This window comes from Perna viridis, chromosome 2, assembly GCF_037379345.1.
Source record: "Perna viridis isolate PV_CMFRI_1.1 ecotype Kerala chromosome 2, ASM3737934v1, whole genome shotgun sequence".
In the NCBI taxonomy this organism is placed as follows: domain Eukaryota; kingdom Metazoa; phylum Mollusca; class Bivalvia; order Mytilida; family Mytilidae; genus Perna; species Perna viridis.
Window position 1 is genome coordinate 7,065,704 of NC_142446.1, and position 21,835 is coordinate 7,087,538.

The 21,835-nt window shown below is 32.9% G+C and overlaps 2 protein-coding genes across 8 annotated transcripts in view; one reads left to right on the top strand and one right to left on the bottom strand.

Moving 5' to 3' along the window:
* Positions 1-804: 804 nt before the first annotated feature.
* Positions 805-18,460, bottom strand: LOC148623486 (aarF domain-containing protein kinase 1-like). Of its 7 annotated transcripts, none has more exons than XR_015919447.1 (11): positions 14,876-16,411; positions 12,938-13,119; positions 12,508-12,591; positions 11,661-11,864; positions 8,778-8,936; positions 7,337-7,495; positions 6,479-6,595; positions 4,467-4,613; positions 2,964-3,161; positions 2,056-2,479; positions 805-2,001 (listed from the first exon to the last, which is right to left on the bottom strand). XR_015919447.1 is itself a non-coding variant. In XM_088565325.1 (11 exons), exons 3-11 carry the CDS (start codon positions 13,076-13,078, stop codon positions 2,141-2,143), a joined length of 1,548 nt encoding a protein of 515 aa, XP_088421451.1. In that variant the 5' UTR covers positions 13,079-13,119; positions 14,876-15,205; positions 16,786-18,287; the 3' UTR covers positions 805-2,140. The 7 variants fall into 7 exon arrangements, 6 of the variants coding, with proteins under 6 accessions (XP_088421451.1, XP_088421449.1, XP_088421450.1 ...); XM_088565325.1 differs by adding an exon at positions 16,786-18,287 and having other exon boundaries at positions 805-2,479; positions 14,876-15,205; XM_088565323.1 differs by lacking the exon at positions 14,876-16,411 and adding an exon at positions 18,363-18,460 and having other exon boundaries at positions 805-2,479.
* Positions 18,418-21,835, top strand: part of LOC148623487 (SNW domain-containing protein 1-like) — a 32,040-nt gene continuing 28,622 nt past the window's right edge. The window contains exon 1 of the mRNA XM_088565321.1: positions 18,418-18,518. Within this exon, the coding sequence (XP_088421447.1) occupies positions 18,490-18,518 (29 nt within the window). The 5' untranslated portion in view covers positions 18,418-18,489. The remainder of the gene's footprint in view (positions 18,519-21,835) is intronic.

Consider the following 21,835-nt stretch of genomic DNA (forward strand, 5'->3'; position numbering starts at 1 on the left):
TTTGTTTTATATGACATTGGCCACTTGACAATCCAAAGAACTTACTTCTTTACAATGAGGCAAACTACTCAATTAAAATTGCAACCTTTTTTGTAGTATAGAACCTTGAGGTTCAATAGACCCTTTCATGCTGACTTTGAGGTTCAATAGACCCTTTCATGCTGACCTTGGGGTTCAATAGACCCTTTCATGCTGACTTTGGGGTTCAACAGACCCTTTCATGCTGACTTTGGGGTTCAATAGACCCTTTCATGCTGACCTTGAGGTTCAATAGACCCTTTCATGCTGACTTTGGGGTTCAATAGACCCTTTCATGCTGACCTTGAGGTTCAATAGACCCTTTCATGCTGACTTTGGGGTTCAATAGACCCTTTCATGCTGACTTTGAGGTTCAATAGACCCTTTCATGCTGACCTTGAGGTTCAATAGACCCTTTCATGCTGACCTTGGGGTTCAATAGACCCTTTCATGCTGACTTTGAGGTTCAATAGACCCTTTCATGCTGACCTTGAGGTTCAATAGACCCTTTCATGCTGACCTTGAGGTTCAATAGACCCTTTCATGCTGACTTTGGGGTTCAATAGACCCTTTCATGCTGACTTTGAGGTTCAATAGACCCTTTCATGCTGACCTTGAGGTTCAATAGACCCTTTCATGCTGACCTTGAGGTTCAATAGACCCTTTCATGCTGACCTTGGGGTTCAATAGACCCTTTCATGCTGACTTTGGGGTTCAATAGACCCTTTCATGCTGACTTTGGGATAGTCAATGAACATGCTCATAGACATACCATAAAATGGTCCATTTCATAGTATAAAATGTAATAACACTTTATTTCAAGAGGGTAATACAGTTAGTTTACAACTAATTTTCCCTGAAGTCCTCACACAAAGCAAACAAAAAAATCAGAAGAAAATTACAATGCCACAAAATGAGTATATAATACATGTAAACAAAGTTATCATTTATTATTATAGTACATGTTAATACAGATGAATTATTCTTTTGTTCTATTAGGAGGATTTTTAATTTATGCTTAAAAAGACTTATTCCTTATCACTTATTCCACTTGTGATATATAATTATATTCTCAACAGTTAGCTAACCTAAAGAAATAAAGAGGGGATTACATGGGGCACAGAATTCTGTGTCAAGTATAAGCCCTCTTTTGTAGTCTGAGCATACATTGTAAATTTTCTTTTAGATAATTGTCCCAAATAGAACTACAATGGTAAATTAATGTAAAAATGCATCATGAGTAAAACAGTTTCCTTGTGTCTAAGTTTAGATACTTTTTAATCCTAGACAAAAGATAAAGTCCACTTGAGCATACGATGTTTACTTGTTTTGACCAGCTCAGTGTCTGATCAATTTGTACTCCTAATAATTGTTCACATTCTGAGTTCTTTAGTTATCAATAACTCAGGTGATAAAATCTTTTGATTAGTCCCAGTAACTTCATTTTACTACAATTGATATTTTAAGACAGTCTAGAGATCTATTAACTTTCACTTTAGTTATTGTCCAGAAACAAAAAATAAAGGTTTGAATTGAGCCCCCTTATGACCATTTATACAAAATGGTTATACATTTATCTCAGTCTTCTATGGTATGGAACACTGATTGTGGTACATTTTCATACAGATCAATACACTTTTACTCCAGTTATTGTACAGCAAAATAAAAGATTAGATTTTGTCCGTTTTGACCCCTAATTCCTTTACTATTAAAGTCGAAACTCCAAATATCAATCCCATGCCAACTTAAGGAATTTTGAGCTTGTTTTATCCCTTTTAATTCAAGTCACAATTCCCAATAAATATCCCTGACTGACCTATAAGATATTGATCCATACAATTTTACTCAAGTTATTGGGCAGAAACCAAGAAAAAACAATTCAAATCAGAAAACTAATCAATTAGTAAAACTTCATTAGAATAAAACTACCTGTGTAATTTGACAGGATAAAACTACCTGTGTAATTTGACAGAATAAAACTACCTGTGTAATTTGACAGAATAAAACTACCTGTGTAATTTGACAGGATAAAACTACCTGTGTAATTTGACAGAATAAAACTACCTGTGTAATTTGACAGGTTAAAACCAAACCTGACCTGACAACAGCAGGTATAATCTAACTAGTGTATTCTCATTATCCTAAAAATAGTAGAAGTCTGTATCCATAACATCAATTCATATAGATTTATCTTCAACAGTTGCCAATTTGTAGTAAGTTTGATCTTTAGTAAGCCTAGAAGAGAATCACATTTCCTTTCTCTGTCTAGAGCCACAGCACGGATACAACAGCGTGACATATTGATGAATGAAGTAGCACTAGCCCTGGTTTGTAACGAAAACTCTATACTACGTAAAACATCATTAGTTTTTAGAATCAAAAGTAACTGTCTGGGTACACTGTTCAATATCTCAGAAATCTGTATTAAATAATTGGCAGCATTCGACTTGATTTCTTCATCCTGTAATATTTTGAAACAAATAAGATAGGTTAACTAGCTTACAATTAATAAAAAGGTACTTAGAAAATGAATAAATAATATGATTATGAGTGATCTTAAATGCACAGATACTCATGTTCAATCTAAAGTCATAACGAAAATTTGTGAAGATATCTCATGTATCTTACTTATTCAGTTACATATACCTTTCAGTTATTCAGTTATGAGCAATTAGGAGTTTAGTATAATCTAGAATCATAAACCTTATTGACCAAAAAAAAAATCAATTTCGGTCAGTCTTTTGCGAGAGGGAAACCCTGAGGTATGATTTCATAAAGATTCAAAATACTTCCGCTCATACAAATTAACATTGTTTTTTTTTTTAAATCTAGCTGTTTTGAATGGTAATTTCCAATACCAATATAAAGTCATATTATATAATAAAAATCATGGATAGAGTGAAATTCCAGTAGCTTTTTTTCCAAATGTTAAAGCAACATGTTACCTCTGATTGTGAGTACTTCTGCTTGTCAATCCCTGATGTAATAGCCTTCCATGATCTGGCTGTTAACATGCAAGCAAACAATCCATACATATTTCCTGCATTCATAGCTGAAGCATACTTCTTTATCCCATCTAGATCTGCCTTAATCAGTGACATCCACAGCTTACAGTAGTTTACTCGGAAGTCATCTGTAAGTGTCTGAAATAACAAGTCTTTCTTTTTACAATTGGGTGACAAAAACGTATCCTAAATAGCTTACTGATACATAGAAATCTGTTGAACTGAACCCTGCATGAACTGAAATACTGCCTGAACCTGACATAATCTAAAATCTCTTCAGTTTCCATCTAATTGAACCTGAATAAAAGCAGAACAGCTGCCTAAATAGAACAAAGATGTTAATTTTGAAAAGTATGGAAACACCATTCAAGCTTGACACAGCTCTGAATTTGGATATTGTGATTAAATGTTTGGCACATGACATGACTTTGACCAGAAGCAGTGGCCTCCTTTGGGCCCTTATTTCTAAACAGTTCGAGATACAACCCTCAAAAATCAATTCCAACCTTCCTTTCATGGTTAACACCTTGTGGTACAGTATCAATGAGATCCATTCATTTTTACAAGTAATTGTCTGAATGTTGGGAAAATGCTGAATTCTTGTCCTGTTTTGCCTCCTAAAACAGTACCTATCACATTCCCATAATTTATCCCAGTCTTCTTTTAGTTGAATGGTACCATGTGGTACAATCTCAAAGAGACCCTTTGTTTTTCCTCAAGTAATTATCTGATATCTAACTCCTTTTTGGCCCATAATTCCTTTAAAATGGTTCAAATCACAACCCTAAAATAAATCTCAGCCTTCCTTTGATTGTATAGCACCTTATGGTACCATATGTTTTATGTAGATCTTTTTACTAATACTCAAGCCATTGTCTGGACACCAAAATGTCTGAAGATGTCAGGAAGCTTGAAAATAACATCACTGACAACAACAGTTGCAATTATGTTTTGTAAATGTATAAAAACTATAGCTATAAATACTGTGAGCAAGCCCACTAATAAAATATTCAAGGCTTCATCAAGACTTATATTATGTTAAACTCTCAAGTTAGATTATCTTTGCAAACATCAGACAATATGTTTTTTTCTTCAATCCTATTTTCATGTGATACCAAACTTTCTGATAAAATTTCATTTTAAGCCATTGAGCTGCTTAGGATGACTTGTATTTATGGTTTTTAACATGTTTATCCCTATAGTTAGTTTATTTCCCTTTGCAAGTATTGAACAATAATTATACTCCTACATGCACATCTACATATGAAGCCTAACATTCCTATAAAACTTCATCAAAACCCACGGAGTTGTTTTTGAGGAGTTACACTTAGGTAATACTTTTTGTTGGATTATGTCCCCTGAAACTCTCTTTATGTTGGATTATCCCCCCATGAAAACAACATACCCAGCTAATATTTCATTTCCTGTAAAATTATTATTTACCTGGTACAAGCCATGATCTAAAAGAACTATTTCAGTTTTACCCTGCAGAGTCTTGTTGACTAGAACATTTCCAGGATGTGGATCACAGTGTACATAACCATGAACAAATATCATCTCACTAAACAGTTGACCTAAATCTCTAGAAACCTAAAATATTGTTCATTGCTAATCAAATTCAAAATACAGTTCATGGTGTAATAAATTCTATTGTCTACTTGTACAATGCACAACTTCCAAAAAGTATTTTGTTCCTTACTTCTTACAAGGTGACATTACACCATAATATCAAAATTAGCTGTAGATCATTATTACAAGCACAATAGGAATAACACATACAATTGTGATTACTTTCCAAAGTACTGGTAATGAACATCAAGGGCCACAACTCTTTATTGAGTATGAATTCTTTATTAAAATTTAAAGGAATGTATCCTGAAGAACTTTTTTCCAAAGTATTGTAACTACACCATTTTATACACAAGGCTCACTGAGTACTGCATTGTATAGAAGGTATACTTTATAATATATGCCAATAAGCACAGCACAAACCAGACTTCACAATCAACATTTATTGAATGAATATACATCTAAAGTTAAATTTGACTTTGAAAAAAAAATCCATTTCATTGATGTTGCCCAGTTTTATTATTTGCTAAGCATTAGCAGAGATATTGGCCTAAAATGTGTTTACTTTATAGTTCAAACAGAAAATTTGAGTAGCTGTAGCCAACCATGGAGCCACTTGAGCCATACAAAAATTGGATATTAGGTAAAGGGCATTGAGGTCAACAACCCATTTAAGTTTTCAAATATTAGACCTTGTAGTTTCAGAGCAATTGATAAAAAAATTGGCAAAACAGAACCTTCAAAAGCATCTGGTAGAAATCTTTTTAGTCACACAGAACAAAAGCTTAGTCATATATCGATGACAGAGCAAATATGATTTCGCTATTTGAAGGCCGAAACCAATGTGATTTGACCACACTACCAGATGAACAAAAACTAAAAGTCCTACTCAGTGTCAATACAAAAATTGTCTCATCAGTGAAGTCGTTAAAAATAAGGCACAAACTATCTGAAATTGTATTTAGACTGATCTTCCTATAAAACATTTGGTTTAAAATTTAAAATATCTTTGCTGACATTACCTTTTTTTATTGAAAGTGTTCGAATATTGATATTTAGCTAGTTTTCAAAAGAAAGTGCATCGTAAGCCTGTGAAGGCTGCCTGACTTTTTAAGTAATGCAATGTTTCATATCTATCTATCTATCTATCTATCTATCTATCTATCTATCTATCTATCTATCTATACACACACACACACACACATATAGTAGGCCTCCCTTTTATCATTAAAGCCATTTGTTTACTATATTTTCTAACACACACACACACACAGTAGGCCTCCCTTTTATCATTAAAGCCATTTGTTTACTATATGTTCTAATATGATGTGCTTCAAAACTCTTTAGACCACAGCAATGGTAAAAATGTGATAAACACATGACCAACATTTTGTGCAACTCATTAGCTGCATCTTTACAAAAATATGAAGAAACTAGTCCTATTAGAATCGAAATAAATCACTGAAACTCCATTTTATCATTGTTTTACCACTGGCTGGCCATTTATGTTGATAATTAACCATATCTCTATCGCTCCTGGTAAAACAATAAGACATAAATGGCCAGCCCATGGTAAAGCAATGAAAAATTAGAGTTTCTGTGATTTATTTCTAAATTTTAACATTAGCAGAGACATTGGCCAAATAAGTTTCCTCTATAGGGCTTCAATAACCACAAATCTCAGTAGATGTAGGTAAAAAGCCATTGATTTTACCTTCAGATAAAAATTAAAGTTTAAAGGTCACAAACCATGATGTATACTACATATCATATTTTGATGGTCAAGCCAAATTAGTGGTTTGCATTGACAATCTGTGACATTACTGAAAATCTTATAAACTTAACATGATATATTCATCCTACAACATATTTAAAATTATAGTCACCTCATCAACTGATATTTTGTGTTGTTTCATATATTCTCTGTCATTCACTTTCCCTCCTTCACAGAACTCCATTGTTAACACACGCTCTGATGACATATCCCAATAAATCTTAGGAATCTATAATATAATTTACAAAAATTCAGTATGCAACTTATATTAACAATATAAAAATATAATTTTATGCATTTAGAGTTAAATATACAGCATGAAGGGGGGAAAGCTTACAAATTCACAAGTAGACTCCAAAATTATGAGTGTACAAGGTGCATTATAGAATTTTTTTTCAGGTCTTAACTTCAACAGTTTATAACTTGTTTTAATTTATTTCCTAATATACCCTGGTTTTTAATCTAATGAATATAGTTAACATAATGCTCATTTCACTTTTAGGGCAATGCATCCATTCTTCATATTCTGATAGTTATTAACAGGTTTTTTTTCATGAAATTAATAAAATGATTGAATGGTGAGTTGAAATGTTTACATTTGAGAGCTGCCAGAAAGCAAGCAATTACCAGGTAATAATATGCTTGTTCTTATTATGACCTCAATTGTATGTTGCCATCAGTGTAATACTATTTATTTTTTTTATATTTTGATCAGATAATTTTGAAAATATTTAATGAAAATCTGTTGTGATGTCACTAAGAACCCTGTAACCTATGCTAAATATTCTTTTGATGATTCTGATATACCAAATCTAAAACATTCACTCATGGGCCCTAAATATTCTACAAACAATGACAGATTCTGTGATGGTATTATACTAATTTCAATAAGTTTGAACCATATCCAAAATATTCTGGACCTCAATGATCCTATTACACAAAAAAGCTAACATTGTCTTTGAATATATACCTTCAGAAAACTGAAATGTTTATACAATCTCTGCACCCTCTCACAGTTTCTACCTTCATGGATGAAATCAAGTTCCAACGGGAGATTTTTCTTTGATTCTTCAGCTAACCACAAGTATTGGAAACCAGGAAAAACCCAAGCTACTCCATGAACCAAAAACTATGCAAATATAAAGCACATAATGGATCTCATTTGATTGGTATGAATTTGGTAAGAAAACTAGAAACATACTTCTCAGCTGAAAAGGCTTAATTCTTTTCTTAGAAATTATACAAGAAAAAGAGGGCATCAATGACACATTCAGTAATACTCTGCCATGTAATGGTGAACAAATTGGGTGGCAAAATGTTCAAAATAGTCGACAACTGCATTTTGGATTTTGCTGAAATCAAAGTTAAACCATCATTTCATGATACTAAACAACTGAGCAAAGTTTCATAAAAACTGATTGATCCATTCTCTAGGGCTAAGTCTGAATTAAATGCAATGGTACTATAAACTGGGAAATTTTCCCATCGTCTTTTTTTTGTGGTTTCTGATATAAATCTGCTTACGCACATTTTTAAATTTGCAATCTTTCATCAAATTGTACAGAAAGGGAATGTGGGAAGAATTGAGTTGATGTACTTGTAAACCGTGAAATATTTGCGACAGTTTAATTTCATGTTATGGATCTTCGCGTGAAAATAAAACTGCCAAGAAAATTTCATGGTTTACAGTATATCAACTCAATTCTAACCACAGCCAATCAAAAAGTGTTTATATTAAGACACATGTGCCATTATTCCCAAATTGTAGAATCTTGGTATAAATCAATTCTAAATAAGTGTTGTTTATACTTTTTCCAACCGATAATTAAGTGTAATTTTTTACTCATTTCATGCCACATTTCATATCATATACCGGTAGCTTTTAAAAAACCAGACTTTTAGGCTGTTGGGTTTTGTGGGCTACTAATACACAACATGGATCTGTTCAATTCTCTTTAATAATACATTAATTGTGTATATTATATATCACTTATCTAAATAACAATTTATTAATTTTTTTTATTGCATGACTCTCTAGTTAACACAGCTGAAATGTTTTTTCTCAAACACACTCATGAAATTTTATTACATCTTAGGATAAGATTTCAGTTGTGGCACATCCCCTCTATGTATCAATAGGAAGAGTTTAAAACAGTTCGAAATACATGTAGGGGTATTACAGTCAGCAAAAATGCTGGAGTACTAGGCAAGCAGTGTGTGTGTGAATCACCAATGGTAAAGTCATGTTCCTGTAAAAACTGTCAAAAGAAAGTTCTTTTTGTTGGTTACAAATTTGCAAGTTTCAGAGTTCTAGACAAAGACAAAGGAGGTGGATTTTAACATTTAATTTTAAAATTATGCTCAGGAAAGCAAACAAATATTAATAGTGTTTTTCTCAGATAGATCTATACCTCCATTGTTTTTATGTCAACATAAGAATGTTTCTTCACTTTAGGATGTTGTATTTTCACAGCTACTACTGTGCCATCTTTAAGAGTTGCTTTATGTACTTGGGCAAGTGAAGCTGCTCCTAATGGTTCTGGGTCTATCTGTACAAACATGTCTTCCACCTGCAATGAAACAACACCGCTTCTGGATAATAAATGGCTGTAGTCTAATAATTAATGGCCATCCTGTGCTAATATGATACTATCTGACTGATTTTATAATAGTTTAAATAGTATTTACTGGTGAGAATATACCACAAGGACTATCTGCGGGAACAGATAACAGATGCTGGGACCTTATTTAAGTAGAGATCACTGATTAGGGGATTTTTTACAAATAAGATCATTACTTGGGAAAAACCTACAAGACATGAACACTCTTAAAAGAAAGAATCATTTACTGAGGGAAAAACTTCAAGAAAAAAATACTGATTCAGGATCAATCTACAGGAAATGATCAGTAGCAGAAGGAACATTCCAGGAAACTTAAGAAACAATCTACAAAGAAAGTATAATTGATTGCAAGACAATATACTGCACAGGATCACTGATTCAGGGATACTCCACAAGAAAGTTTACTGATTCTCTCCACAGAAAAGGTGCACTGATTCTGAGACCCTGAACAGGAAAGGTTTACTGATTCAGGGAAACTCCACAGAAAAGATTTATTGCTTCAGGGGTACTCAACAGAAAAGGTTTACTGATTCAGGGTAACTGCACAGGAAAGGTCTACTGATTCAGGGGTACTCCACAGAAAAGATTTATTGATTCATGGGTACTCCACAAGAAAGGTTTACTGATTCAGGGTAACTCCACAGAAAGGTCTACTGATTCACGGTAACTCCACAAGAAATGTTTACTGATTCAGGGGTACTCCACAGAAATGGTTTACTGATTCAGGGATACTCCACAGAAAAGGTTAACTGATTCAGGGACACTTCACAGGAAATGTTTACTGATTCAGGGACACTCCACAGGAAATGTTTACTGGCTCAGGGATGCTCCACAGGAAATGTTTACTGATTCAGGGATACTCCACAGAAAAGGTTTACTGATTCAGGGACACTTCACAGGAAATGTTTACTGATTCAGGGACATTCCACAGAAAAGGTTTACTGATTCAGTGATACTCCACAAGAAAAGTCTACTGATTCAGGGGTAATCTACAGAAAAGGTTTACTGATTCAAGGGTATTCCACAGAAAAGGTTTACTGATTCAGGGAAACTCCACAGGAAATGTTCACTGGTTCAGGGACACTCCACAGAGAAGGTTTACTGATTCAGGGACACTCCACAGAAAATGTTTACTGATTCAGGGATACTCCACAAGAAAGGTCTACTGATTTAGGGATACTCCACAGGAAATGTTTACTGATTCAGGGATACTCCACAGGAAATGTTTACTGATTCAGGGGTACTCCACAGAAACGGTTTACTGATTCAGGGACACTTCACATGAAATGTTTACTGATTCAGGGACACTCCACAGAAAAGGTTTACTGATTCAGGGACACACCACAGAAAAGGTTTACTGATTCAGTGACACTCCACAGAAAAGGTTTACTGATTCAGGGATACTCCACAAGAAAGGTTTACTGATTCTGGGACACTCCATAGGAAAAGTTTACTGATTTACAGACACTATACTGAAAGGATCATATTACTAAATCGGTATTGCTATCAATCAATGGGGGAATCAATTCCACTACAGCTTGCCATAGAAACTTTCTTCATGAAAGGTATAATAATTAAGGGACAGCCTACAAGAAAGGACTAAGTAAAGGTAAGGACCACTGATTCAGGGTTAATTGAAGTATATTTAGTTTCATAGTTCCTTTAAAGTTCTTTTACAAATACAAACTTGACATAACAAGATTTTTAAGAAACATTTCGAGGTACACTTTACTCCTAATTAACAATATCAAAACTGTATAAATTACATGCCCATGTGGTACACTTCCACATAATCGTATAAAACATAAATTCACATTTCTTATCAAATGGTAAATTATTAAATCGGGATGTGAATATACTTATTCAAATTCTTTATGATCATGTTTTTAGTGACAAACATAAAAACTACGTTAATTGGACTTCTTTAGATATGCTTACAGCAGTCAAATTCCTGTTAGACAACATTTTCATACCCTTTGGCGAAACAGTTTATCATCAAGTGATTGAAATTCCCATTGGGACCAATGGTGCACCACTTATTAGAGACCTTTTTCTATACTGAACTTAATAACATGATTCTCAACCCAGCATGGGAAGAATTGGGATTGATTTTACATACTATGGGGACATAACTTTTTGTAGGTTTAAATTGGCCTGGAGCTGGCATGTCAGTTAACTGCTAGCAGTCCTTACTTCGTACATTTATGTAATTTATATTCAGTTTCTTTATTTCCGTTGTTACGAGGGACTCAGCAATTTTGTAACTGGTTTTTAGGTGTGTTTAATTGTGTAATGTTTTTTTACAGTGGCCTGATTTGTGGGGAGGGTTGTGATCACGCCAAAGTACTTTAACCCTGCCAAGTCAAGAATTTCTGGCCTCTATGTAATGTTTCGTTTTCACCTTTATTTTTTTATGTTACTGGAGTACAGATGGGCAACTCTTTTGCTGTACCTGTGTATAATGATGTTTTGGGGCCAGCTGCAGCCTGCCCTGTGGTATGAGTTATTCGTTGTTCACTGAAGACCATTGGGTGGCCTTGGCCTGACATTTTCATCCCGATGGGATTGTTGACTCTTTGATATATACACTATATCTATTCTTGTTATATTTGAAACAAATTATCTGAAACCATTGTTAATGTTAATGGAATAAATTGATAATTCAATTGTCACCTTTTTACCCAAGTCTTCTTCTAGGACTTGGAATAGATCTGTAATAGCTGACTGTGGAGCTTGGTTGTGCAATACTTTCATTGTCTCTACATATTCCAATGGTAGCAGATATTCTAATGAACCTAAATGTTGTCCTACTTTTATAAAAGCTCCACCATTTGTACAACACATGTCTCGTAACCGTAAGGCTGACCGCAGGTGAATCTAAAATCAGATAAGTTGGACACTAAATGTTACCTTGCCATGTTTTGGAAGCGATGAATATATCCACATCGAAAAATTCTTCAATCCATTCTCAAGTAATCATCTGGTAGCCATAAATTGTGGTGATTGAAAAGTTTACAACACCATAACTAGAGAATCATTAGGAAGAAAATCTCACTAGATCTATTTTATAGTCTGATTCATTTTTTTTTTTAATTTCTTCTCAAGTTATAAACTGATAACCATCAGGGTACAGATGAACAAATGGATTGACACACCCCTGTCAATGTAAGTATCACATAATAACTAGCCACTAACAAAAAACATAGTTCATTTCAGCCTCTCTAACATCAATGTCTTCATAAATTAATGTTAAAAAATGTAAGTTTTCTATCACTCCCATGTCTTAAAACTCAATTAATAAAAGATTATTAATTGGGTCAAAGAGCAAACTTGTCTCCCTATATTTCTGTCCATTTACTATCATTAAGACAGGGTAAAAACTATGACATTGTTCTTTCATAACCCAAACCAAAATCATAGAAATAGATAAAAAATATATACAATTAAAAAAATACCATAAAATTTTTAATTTAAAAAAATGAAGTAGCATGTATCAGCAATGTCAATGAAAACTGTATACCTGAGACTTTATTTTTTCATAATCAGCATTAGAGCCATCTAATCCCCATAATCCCATCTTATAGTCACCAACAATTCTCAAGGCCTGTAAAAAACAATCCACTATGTAATTTATCACAAAATACTGAAATTTTTAAGGATATCTAATATTAGTTTCTGTGTCATTTCATAACAAGTATGCATACATTGTTTCATTTTAGTAAGGTATGACAAATTTGTAAAAAACTAATTTCTTGATTACCTTTACAATTGAGTGGTGTTTGCAAAATATGAAACAAACTAATAACTCATGTAGTTTTTCATGGATAGTTTCACAAACACAAGGACAATATGGCCAATTATTATGTCATCGACAAACTGTTGAACATACTCACAGCGAAGAAAACACGACCAAATCTAACTATACCAACCAATGGTTTAAAAATACTCACTGTAAAGGCAGCACGACCAAATCTAACCACACCAATAGAAGACACCTGCCAGTCATTTCTATACAGAGCATAAGAAGAAATGCAACCTATTCCAAGATAGGTCGAGTATTTTATAGTATTTTTTATGATCTGACGGGTCATTCTAATTGTATTCTTTCCATCGCTGTCATTTCACAAAATAACTGTAAAAAATCAAAGACAACAGGAAAAATAGGTCATTTATGGGACATCCATTTTGTATCTAGAGAATTTTGCATTGCATCTTTAATTTCAGCTTTCAACTAAAATCATAGTTTCATATATTCTCCATACATTTAAAATAAACATGTATGTTGTCTATCATCTTTTTTTTCAATGGTTTCAAGTGAAAATCCATTTAGCAAAATAGCTTTCTAAGTCATTGTGGAAAATAAAGAATAAGGATAGAGAGCAATTCTCTTCCTGTCTTACATTGGAAAGACAAGGAAATAAATCAGACTGTCCTTCACCACATTGTACACAAGATTTAATTTTGGGGTTAATATTTTATATTACTTTGAAAAATTTTCCCTACAAGTAGATTTCGGTGTTTTAATTTCACCCATAACTCATCTCTCTACACAGTGTCGAACACCTTTTAGAAATTAGGGAATGTGCAATATAATTTCTTTCCACATGTAAAGTAGAAGTCAATTAGTGTATGTAAAGTAAATATATTCAATAGTGCCCATTCTTTAGCAATAGAAAAGGGGAGATATAGCAATATAGATAGAAATAATAGAACTTGTAATTCATGTAAAAATGGTGATATTGAAGATGAACACCACTTTTTCTCAATATGTTCCCACTATAACCTACAAAGAAACAAATTAATAGAAAAACTAAATAAAGTTGATAATCTTGTCTCTAATTCATTTTTTACAATGACAGAATTAGTTTCCCTATTAAACAGTCGCTCATTCAATGTAATCAAACTAATTACAAAATTTATGAAAGAATGTTTTGAAATCAAAATAAATATATAAATTTATTAAACTGTATACCATTGTTGCACCTTGATCATATAATTGTTCATATTAATATGTCATATTACTTTTATTTGCACTTTGTTTTGTATTTCTCTATGCCATAACCATTTAATGTAAATGTGTTTGTGCTAATAAATATTGTCTATTGTCTATATTACTAAAGCTACTGTTCAATATGTATGTAAAAAGTTTATCCATACCATTAATAAGAGCAAGTGCATGGGATCTGCAGAATTACAAATGTACCCTTGTTTTTATAGATGGGCTTTATAATTCTGCATGTCTAGCTCTCTGTAACTATACCATATCTAGATCTTAACTGAATAAATAACTTGTATATATAAGTTGAGGTGATGAAAATTGTTAAATATGCATTAGTAACCATATCTGTTCCAGGGGCTTTATTATTTTTTATTATCTATATCTATTACAGCTCATTTCTTGAATTATTTGTAAAAAGAAAAAACCAAAAAAATCCGGGAAACATTGCAGGGGTTTGCTTGGTGGAAATTTTTATTTAAAAAATTCTATTAAAAATTTATTTACTGTGAAAGTATTATTGTTCATAGGCAGTGTCCAAAAGATAACATAGGTGATCTAAAGTAGTTAAGTAGGACACACTGGTATAATGTGTGGCAGATTTCTACCTAGAGAGCTATTTAAATTACTTGCTAGCCTACATAAATTAGTATTGAAATTGGAACTGCTCTTTTTCAAGTTGCTGTAAAGATAGATACCATCCTATGAACCTTTTGAGGATTTACTATTTTGTTATATGCATTAATTATGTTTCACCATATTCATTCTTTACTATTCTATATAAATCTTTGATAAAATCCCATTCAGATATCCTGATTTTTTTTCAAACAGTGTAATCATAAAGCATTAATGGATTACTCTAATAAGTCTTATATAACCTTTTTTAACTCACCATTTTGTATGAAATATCTATACCAAGTCAGGACCATTGCAGTACCAGCTACACAGGTGACATAATATCTATTGTGGACTTGACTTAATGTATATTTTTGCCAAGCCATTGTGGAATTTATTCTCCATTTATTGATATCAATAAATCATCATTTGTTGATGTAAATAAATGTGACATATTTAATCACATACTTGTAAATAAATATTGATATTTATTAATGATTCATCAACATGTTAATGGGAGCATTTATGGTTGTATTATCAACTTGGTTCTGTATACTTATGGCAAGAAAAAGCATCAATATCCGGTTTGTACCTGCATTTTCAGGAGCTGAAAAACAGCATAATGGCAGCTTCATTTGCGTATACTTGTACATGTGCGATTGAGGGTCAAACCAGTCTCAGAAAATATTTGCTAGTATCGATAAATAAATACAAATCGAATCATAGATTTTCCGAGATGGATTGGCCTTATAGTCTGCAGTATGGCGCCCAGATGTATATGAAAATTACGCAATCAATATTACCCATAATTCTCGGGTCATAAAAATTGCGAAACCAAAACGAACCAAAACGAAACGAAAGTAATCGATAAAAGAGAGAATCGAAATGAATCAATTCAATAAAATATATCAAATCGTAATAAAAACATAATTAAACGATATAAATCGAAACAGAATGAAGCGAAACTAAATTGAATAAAAGAAATATTTTAAATTACAAGAACCATAATGTTTATCTGTGCCAGACAATGCGACCCAAAGACATTTCAGACCATGAAAACCAATAATTCTTTATGAATGCCAGACATTTCGGCCAATAGACATATCAGACTGTGACAATAAGTATAATGCGTTAGGACATATATCATTGCAAAAATTACCATATTTGAAGGTTATAAATATAATATATCAAATCTGCGGACAGATCTGACAAAAATTATTAAAGTTGTTTTTAATTAATGTTTCTTCGGGAGCGTTAAAAGGTTTCACCTTCATCATATTAATATTATCAAAATTTTCATTGACAATAAATCAAAATCGCATCAGACCCTTTTTATGAGACTTTGTTTTTCATTCTGGATAATATTGTATCCATGCTTTGCTGGTACGGAAATTGACGCTAGCTACGGTGCAGAAATCAAACTCAATCACTTCTTTTTTATAACAATATCAAATCTTTCAAAACTTTATCCAAATGCTTAAGGTGCAGTTTTAACCTATTAATGACTGTAGAAAAATGAAAAAATCAGACAGAATAGTTAGAAATAGTCAATAAAGGTATAATACCACTATTAAGGGGAACCAGTCGCCTGCACATACCAGAAAGTAGTCCGTAAAAAACAAAGTAGTTCTTAGGATGCATTGTATATTTTTTGTGATTTAGCCAGTATATGCAAACTTGGTATCATCTGAAAGCTTATCATGTCAGGTACACACTGAATACAACAGTTTTGAACTCTGATGTAGAGAATAATTTGTCAGAGTCTAGATCTTAAGCCCATTGATTTGTCAAATTTCCAAAATGAAAGTAGTATTTTTAGTACCTGTCTACTTTCACTTCACCATTTTTTCTTAGAAGCCATTAAAGGTATACTGCAAATTTTATAAGAGAGTCTTTAAAGGGTCCCCTCTATGATAAAACCTGTTAAAGTTCATTTTAACAAACTTTAAAAAAGATTGAGACCTTGAAAATTGCTTAATTCAACACAGAAAGTAATGGGACTTTAAATAGTGGTTTTACACCTAAATAGTTGGATACCGTAACTTCCGGTTACACATTTTAGACCTTTTGACCTCAGAAAACCGATTAAACAAGAATTATCAGAAAAATATACATCATTTTTTTTATGAGAAATGAATTGAAATGGACTTTTTTCACATCTCATGCAATTTTCAGTTCTTAACATACTGTAAGAATGAATATTTTAGCAAAACATTATTTGGGTACGGGGAAAAGTTGGTACGGTATTGGGTGGTTTCGTCCTAGTTACATGTTCGCCCTGAGTTGTTTCGCCCCGAGTTGTTTTGCCCTGATTGGTGAGTGGTTTCACCCTTATCAATTAACAGGTAAATGATTGATGTTTCAATGAATAAAAGGTATTGTTATTCATGATAAACTAATTAGTACTCTAAACAAAAATAAAAGAAATCGTTAAAAAAACATGTTTGCAGAAAAGAAGTAATTAATCCTAATTAAGGAGCAATTAGGTATTTTATTGAAATTTTGATTGGTTTTTCAATTGTTAGGAAAATTAATATAACGGACATTGTTATTACAGAAATATTCTTCAAACAGTAATTGACAATAGATGTTATTTTCAGCTTTAACTCAGCTTGCAACCTTTTGATCTTCAAACAATTGCCGAAAATGTATAAAAGACATAAGTTCGAACTGGCATATTCATTCTTGAATTCGCATCTTGACATGTCCTTATGGCAGACAACTTGTGTATTTCTTAAAACCAGACAGTCCGACCTCATCAACATGCCATCGCTTGTGATGCATGTAACAGATGGCAGCACCGTACATGTGATACAGGTGGGGAATGCTTTATCTAATTTAGAATATCATTTTTTTATTTAAAAAAAATCTAAAATTTTTACATCGAAGTTCTTTCATAGTCTTTCAACAATTTTCTTTTAATCATTTAGTTAAATTAACAGTCTTATATTTATTGTCTCTTCTTTTATGTTGACTAACATGACAGGGCAATTGTTATTGTTGTTATTTTTTTTCTTATGTTTTTATTCATTAAAACTTTATTTTGATTATAATCTGTTTTATCATGCTTATCTGATGTATTTGCCTGATTTATGTTGTATAATACATTTTGATAAATATACTTAATAAATAAATAAATCAAAGCTTTTGTTTTGTCATTTGTATGCAATTAATTACCAAATACCAGTCCAACTAAACAAGTATAGATATATAATGCTGCTACACATTCAAAGAAAACTAGGAAAGACTTCAGCAACAGTTTATTAATTGATGAGTTATAAGAGTAGAAACATATAAAGAGTTCAACAAAAAACAACAACAACAAAAAAAGACTAAAAAAAGACAAAATAAACCAAAAGAAAAAAACAGCAAAAGAAAAAAAAACAAGACATTATTTGGTAGATATTAATTGGTTATGCAATTTTACATTTGACTTAGTTTATTTCACTATTTTATTTTGATATACAAAAATCAGGGCGTAACGACCAAGGGCGAACAAGATTTAGGGCGAAACCACCCTGGGCGAACCGGTAGTAGGGCGAAACCACTCAGGTGCCCACTGGAATTAGGGCGAAACAACTCGGATTCAGTTGGTACGGGTACGGGTACGGCTACACATTTTAGGTTATACCCTTCATTCGTACTTCTGTACAGATAATATACGATACGATCAACGTAAATTAGTTTACACATAAATAGCAATTTTTGCAAAATGAATTTGTATGCAAGTTAAATAAAGCTGGCAAAATTACCAGAAATCTTACTGTTAATCTGTCACACGGGAAACAGCAATCTCCGAAACAGAGGTTGATAGCTCCTTCATCCAGGCCACTCGATCATTCTCGGGTCATTTCAATAAATTCGGTTGTTCCGAATGTGCATGAAGCTTGAATGTTCAAGATGGCGGTGAAATTGGCAGAGTACGTACTGGTTACAGGTTACTTACAGGTCCACTTCTGGGCACTGGTCTTCAACCAGTATGCTCAGGTCCAAATATTCATTAATTTTGTCAGAAATATCCAGTTATAATTATGTAAAGTGTCTCGATTAATCCTTACTTTTTTGTTTCTTTTCACTAATCATGTCAGATGTTAACTATAGTCGGCGTCACATAAATAACATACTGTTAAAATTTGAATAAAAATATTTTCTACGACTTTATTTACACCTACCGTCGTTTAAATTGTCTTAAATGACTTGCTCATTCGTTTAGCCAAACGGCTTCTCCCTAAACATTGAATCGTTAAATTCCAGTCAGATTTTAATTCTAGGTGCCAATATTTACATTGTAAAAAGTCGGCCATGTTTACAGTGATTGGGTTGCTAGGAGATGTTGTTTACGTTTAAATGGTTTGTCCAAAAACCGAAGAACCCAGAATGCACTTCGGCGTTATTCGGATATCTCGGATTTATTTTACGCGAACAACGTACAATACCGAGAAGTTGATCAAGCAGACGATTGTCACCGGAGTTCGACGGGAACTTACGAACTTCGTTTGTAAACAAATCGTCCCGTAAAAACCAACATGGCGGATATTAGTATGGGATTTTCCCGTAAGGATTTGTTACGCATGATTTAAGCTAATAAGCGACTTGTTTTTGAGAAGCTGTTTGGCTAAACGAATGTGCAAGTCATTTAAGACAATTTAAACGACGGTTGGTGTCAATAAAGTCGTAGAAAATATTTTTATTCAAATTTTAACAGTATGTTATTTATGTGACGCCGAGTATATGCGGTTTCTGAAAAAGTGTTTAAGAATTTCTCTTTTTCAGCTTTTCTAAAAAGTTTTTTACTGTGACCTCGGGTTATTGAGTTGTAATAAAGGCGATGGGGTTTGATCCGTATGTCTGCCAGACATAATTTTAGTTGAATCTCCTGTACTAGGCGATCACAATACTGGTATATCACTATCAGTATTGTTCACAGTACTGGTGTAAAAAATATTACAGTATTGTGATTCTTTATCAAAATTTTGTACTGGTATACTGGTATTGTACAAAATTCTGATAAAAAAATCACAATACTCTAATATTACCTGTATTGTACTTATTGGTATTGTAATTGTGTCTTTACTTGCTGTGTAACCATACATCAATCTCCATGACTGTACCAGCTCCCCGATGATCAATAGGCATGTTCACCAATTTAGTTGTGCAGACATCACCACTGCTGTAACTTTGGTCTGTTGACTCCATATGTAGATGATGTATAACCATTTGTCTAAAGTGACTCTGGTCTTTTCAAATAATGAACCAGTACATGTATGTATGGTAGTTATGTATGTCTCTTGGTACATCTCTTATTGGTACACCCAGCGGAAACCATCTGATGTTGTACTGCTTGGTCTGCTGACAAACTCCATTGGTTGGGTAAAAGAAGTACAATTGCAGGCTGCTGCTAGTAGTTTTGTATGTAGTCTATAACTGCAGTAGGTTCTTTGCTTAAGATGACTTTTTGTGCTAGATCTGTGTAGAAGCTTGCCATGTTTATTGAATGATGGACATGGCAAATTTGATGACCATTTATGGTCAAGTTACTCATCATGGCTTGTATTTTTCTGAAACACTTATCTTTAAACATAACATCAAAGACATCATGAAGAACTTTAAAGAAAAAATAATGAAGATCAAAGACATTAAAAAGGTTTAATTAAATACTGATAACTTAATTATCTAGATGGTATAGTAGTGCTTTCATTAAGAGCTGGTACCCAGTACTTTTACCCGGCTGCGGTTGCGTCTGGTACCGGCAGAATAAAATAAAAGCAAAAAAAAAATTTGAGGAAAAATCTAGTAAATAGATGTCTGAGATTGTTCCGTCTGTAGGCTACGGGTATGTCTCCAAAAATCGTGATCTTTTGTGTTTATTATTGTTTATATTGGTGTCTTTGTCGAGGTCTGTGTTGGAATCTAATTGGTAAAGCACTTTAACCTACGACAATTTAACGTAATGTCCACTTGTAGAAAACATGTTTTGACTTAACAATAACAAAGCAATCACCAATTATTTTGTGCTGAACTTAAAGGTGAAGATTCTGTGAAAACGTGTCAAAAAATGCCATTCATATTTGGAATTCCCCTATATCCGTCATTTTTTCCGATATTTGTTGTGATTTGTGCAGACAAGTGCAGGAATTTTTAGTGTTGACGAGTCAACACGTGAAACAAACTTTAATACAGAATATGATTTAAGGGACAACCATTTGATTCGGCGAGGAGGGGGAGTTTTGGTAAAAATACTCTGGCAACCCTTAGTTTGAAAAGGATATGTCTGGCCTTTGCTCACAAGGATATAAAAAAAAATATTGGATCCGAGATTCAACACTGCTATAGATAATAATAGAAAATAAATACATTGTAATGTTCAATTAATTATGTCCATCTAAAAGTCAATTAGACACATGCAATTGCTCGGCATGTCACAGTAATAATGAGGCAATAAACAACAACAAAGTTTTATTATGAAAATAATCAGCACTAGGAACCACTACATGTTATGGAATTTCATTTAATATATGCTTAGTTTTGTTCCTATGCTAAAAAGATGGTACACCTAGATACAAATATATAGTTCTTGGTAGAGATTCCTCATACTTTGTAAGAAATAATTCCAAATTATCTTCCAAATATACAGAGGAAGATGTTTACAAAATGCTGGAATTTTTAATTGACAACATATTTGTCCAGTGTGGTGGACGTGTTTTTCAATAAACGGTCGGCATACCAATGGGAACAAATTGTGCTCCTTTACTTGTTGACTTTATAGCTGATCTGATCAGAAAGAAAGAATATCGTTTGGCTAGATCCTTCAGTTTCAGTTTCCACTATATAGATGACATATTATCTTTAAACAATCCTAATTTCGGGGATTTGATACATCGCATATACCCAAAAGAACTTGAGATAAAGAATACTACAGACACTGTGAAGTCAACCTTATATCTTGACCTACACTTAGAAATCGATGGTAAAGGAAAACTATTGACCAAACTTTACGACAAACGTGATGACTTTTCATTCAGAATTGTCAACTTTCCTTTCATCTGTGGCAGCATCCCTTCAGCTCCTCAGGGATTTAGCCAGGATTTTCAACCAATTAGTCACTTTTGCATAAGACTAAATCTCAATACTGTTTTTTCTTTTTGCGTGGCAAATTTATCAGCATGCATGTATATACATGTACTTATAACAACTATATTATAAATAATAACATGTTTATTTCTATTTCAACACTGGT

Coding starts and splice junctions, on each gene's coding strand:
- LOC148623486 (XM_088565323.1), bottom strand. CDS start 13,078: ATGACCCGTCAGATCATAAAAAATACTATAAAATACTCGACCTATCTT. Junction 6,596..7,336: donor AACATTTCAGTTTTCTGAAG/GTATATATTCAA, acceptor ATTATATTATAG/ATTCCTAAGATTTATTGGGA. Junction 3,162..4,466: donor TAGATCATGGCTTGTACCAG/GTAAATAATAAT, acceptor TTGTTATTTCAG/ACACTTACAGATGACTTCCG.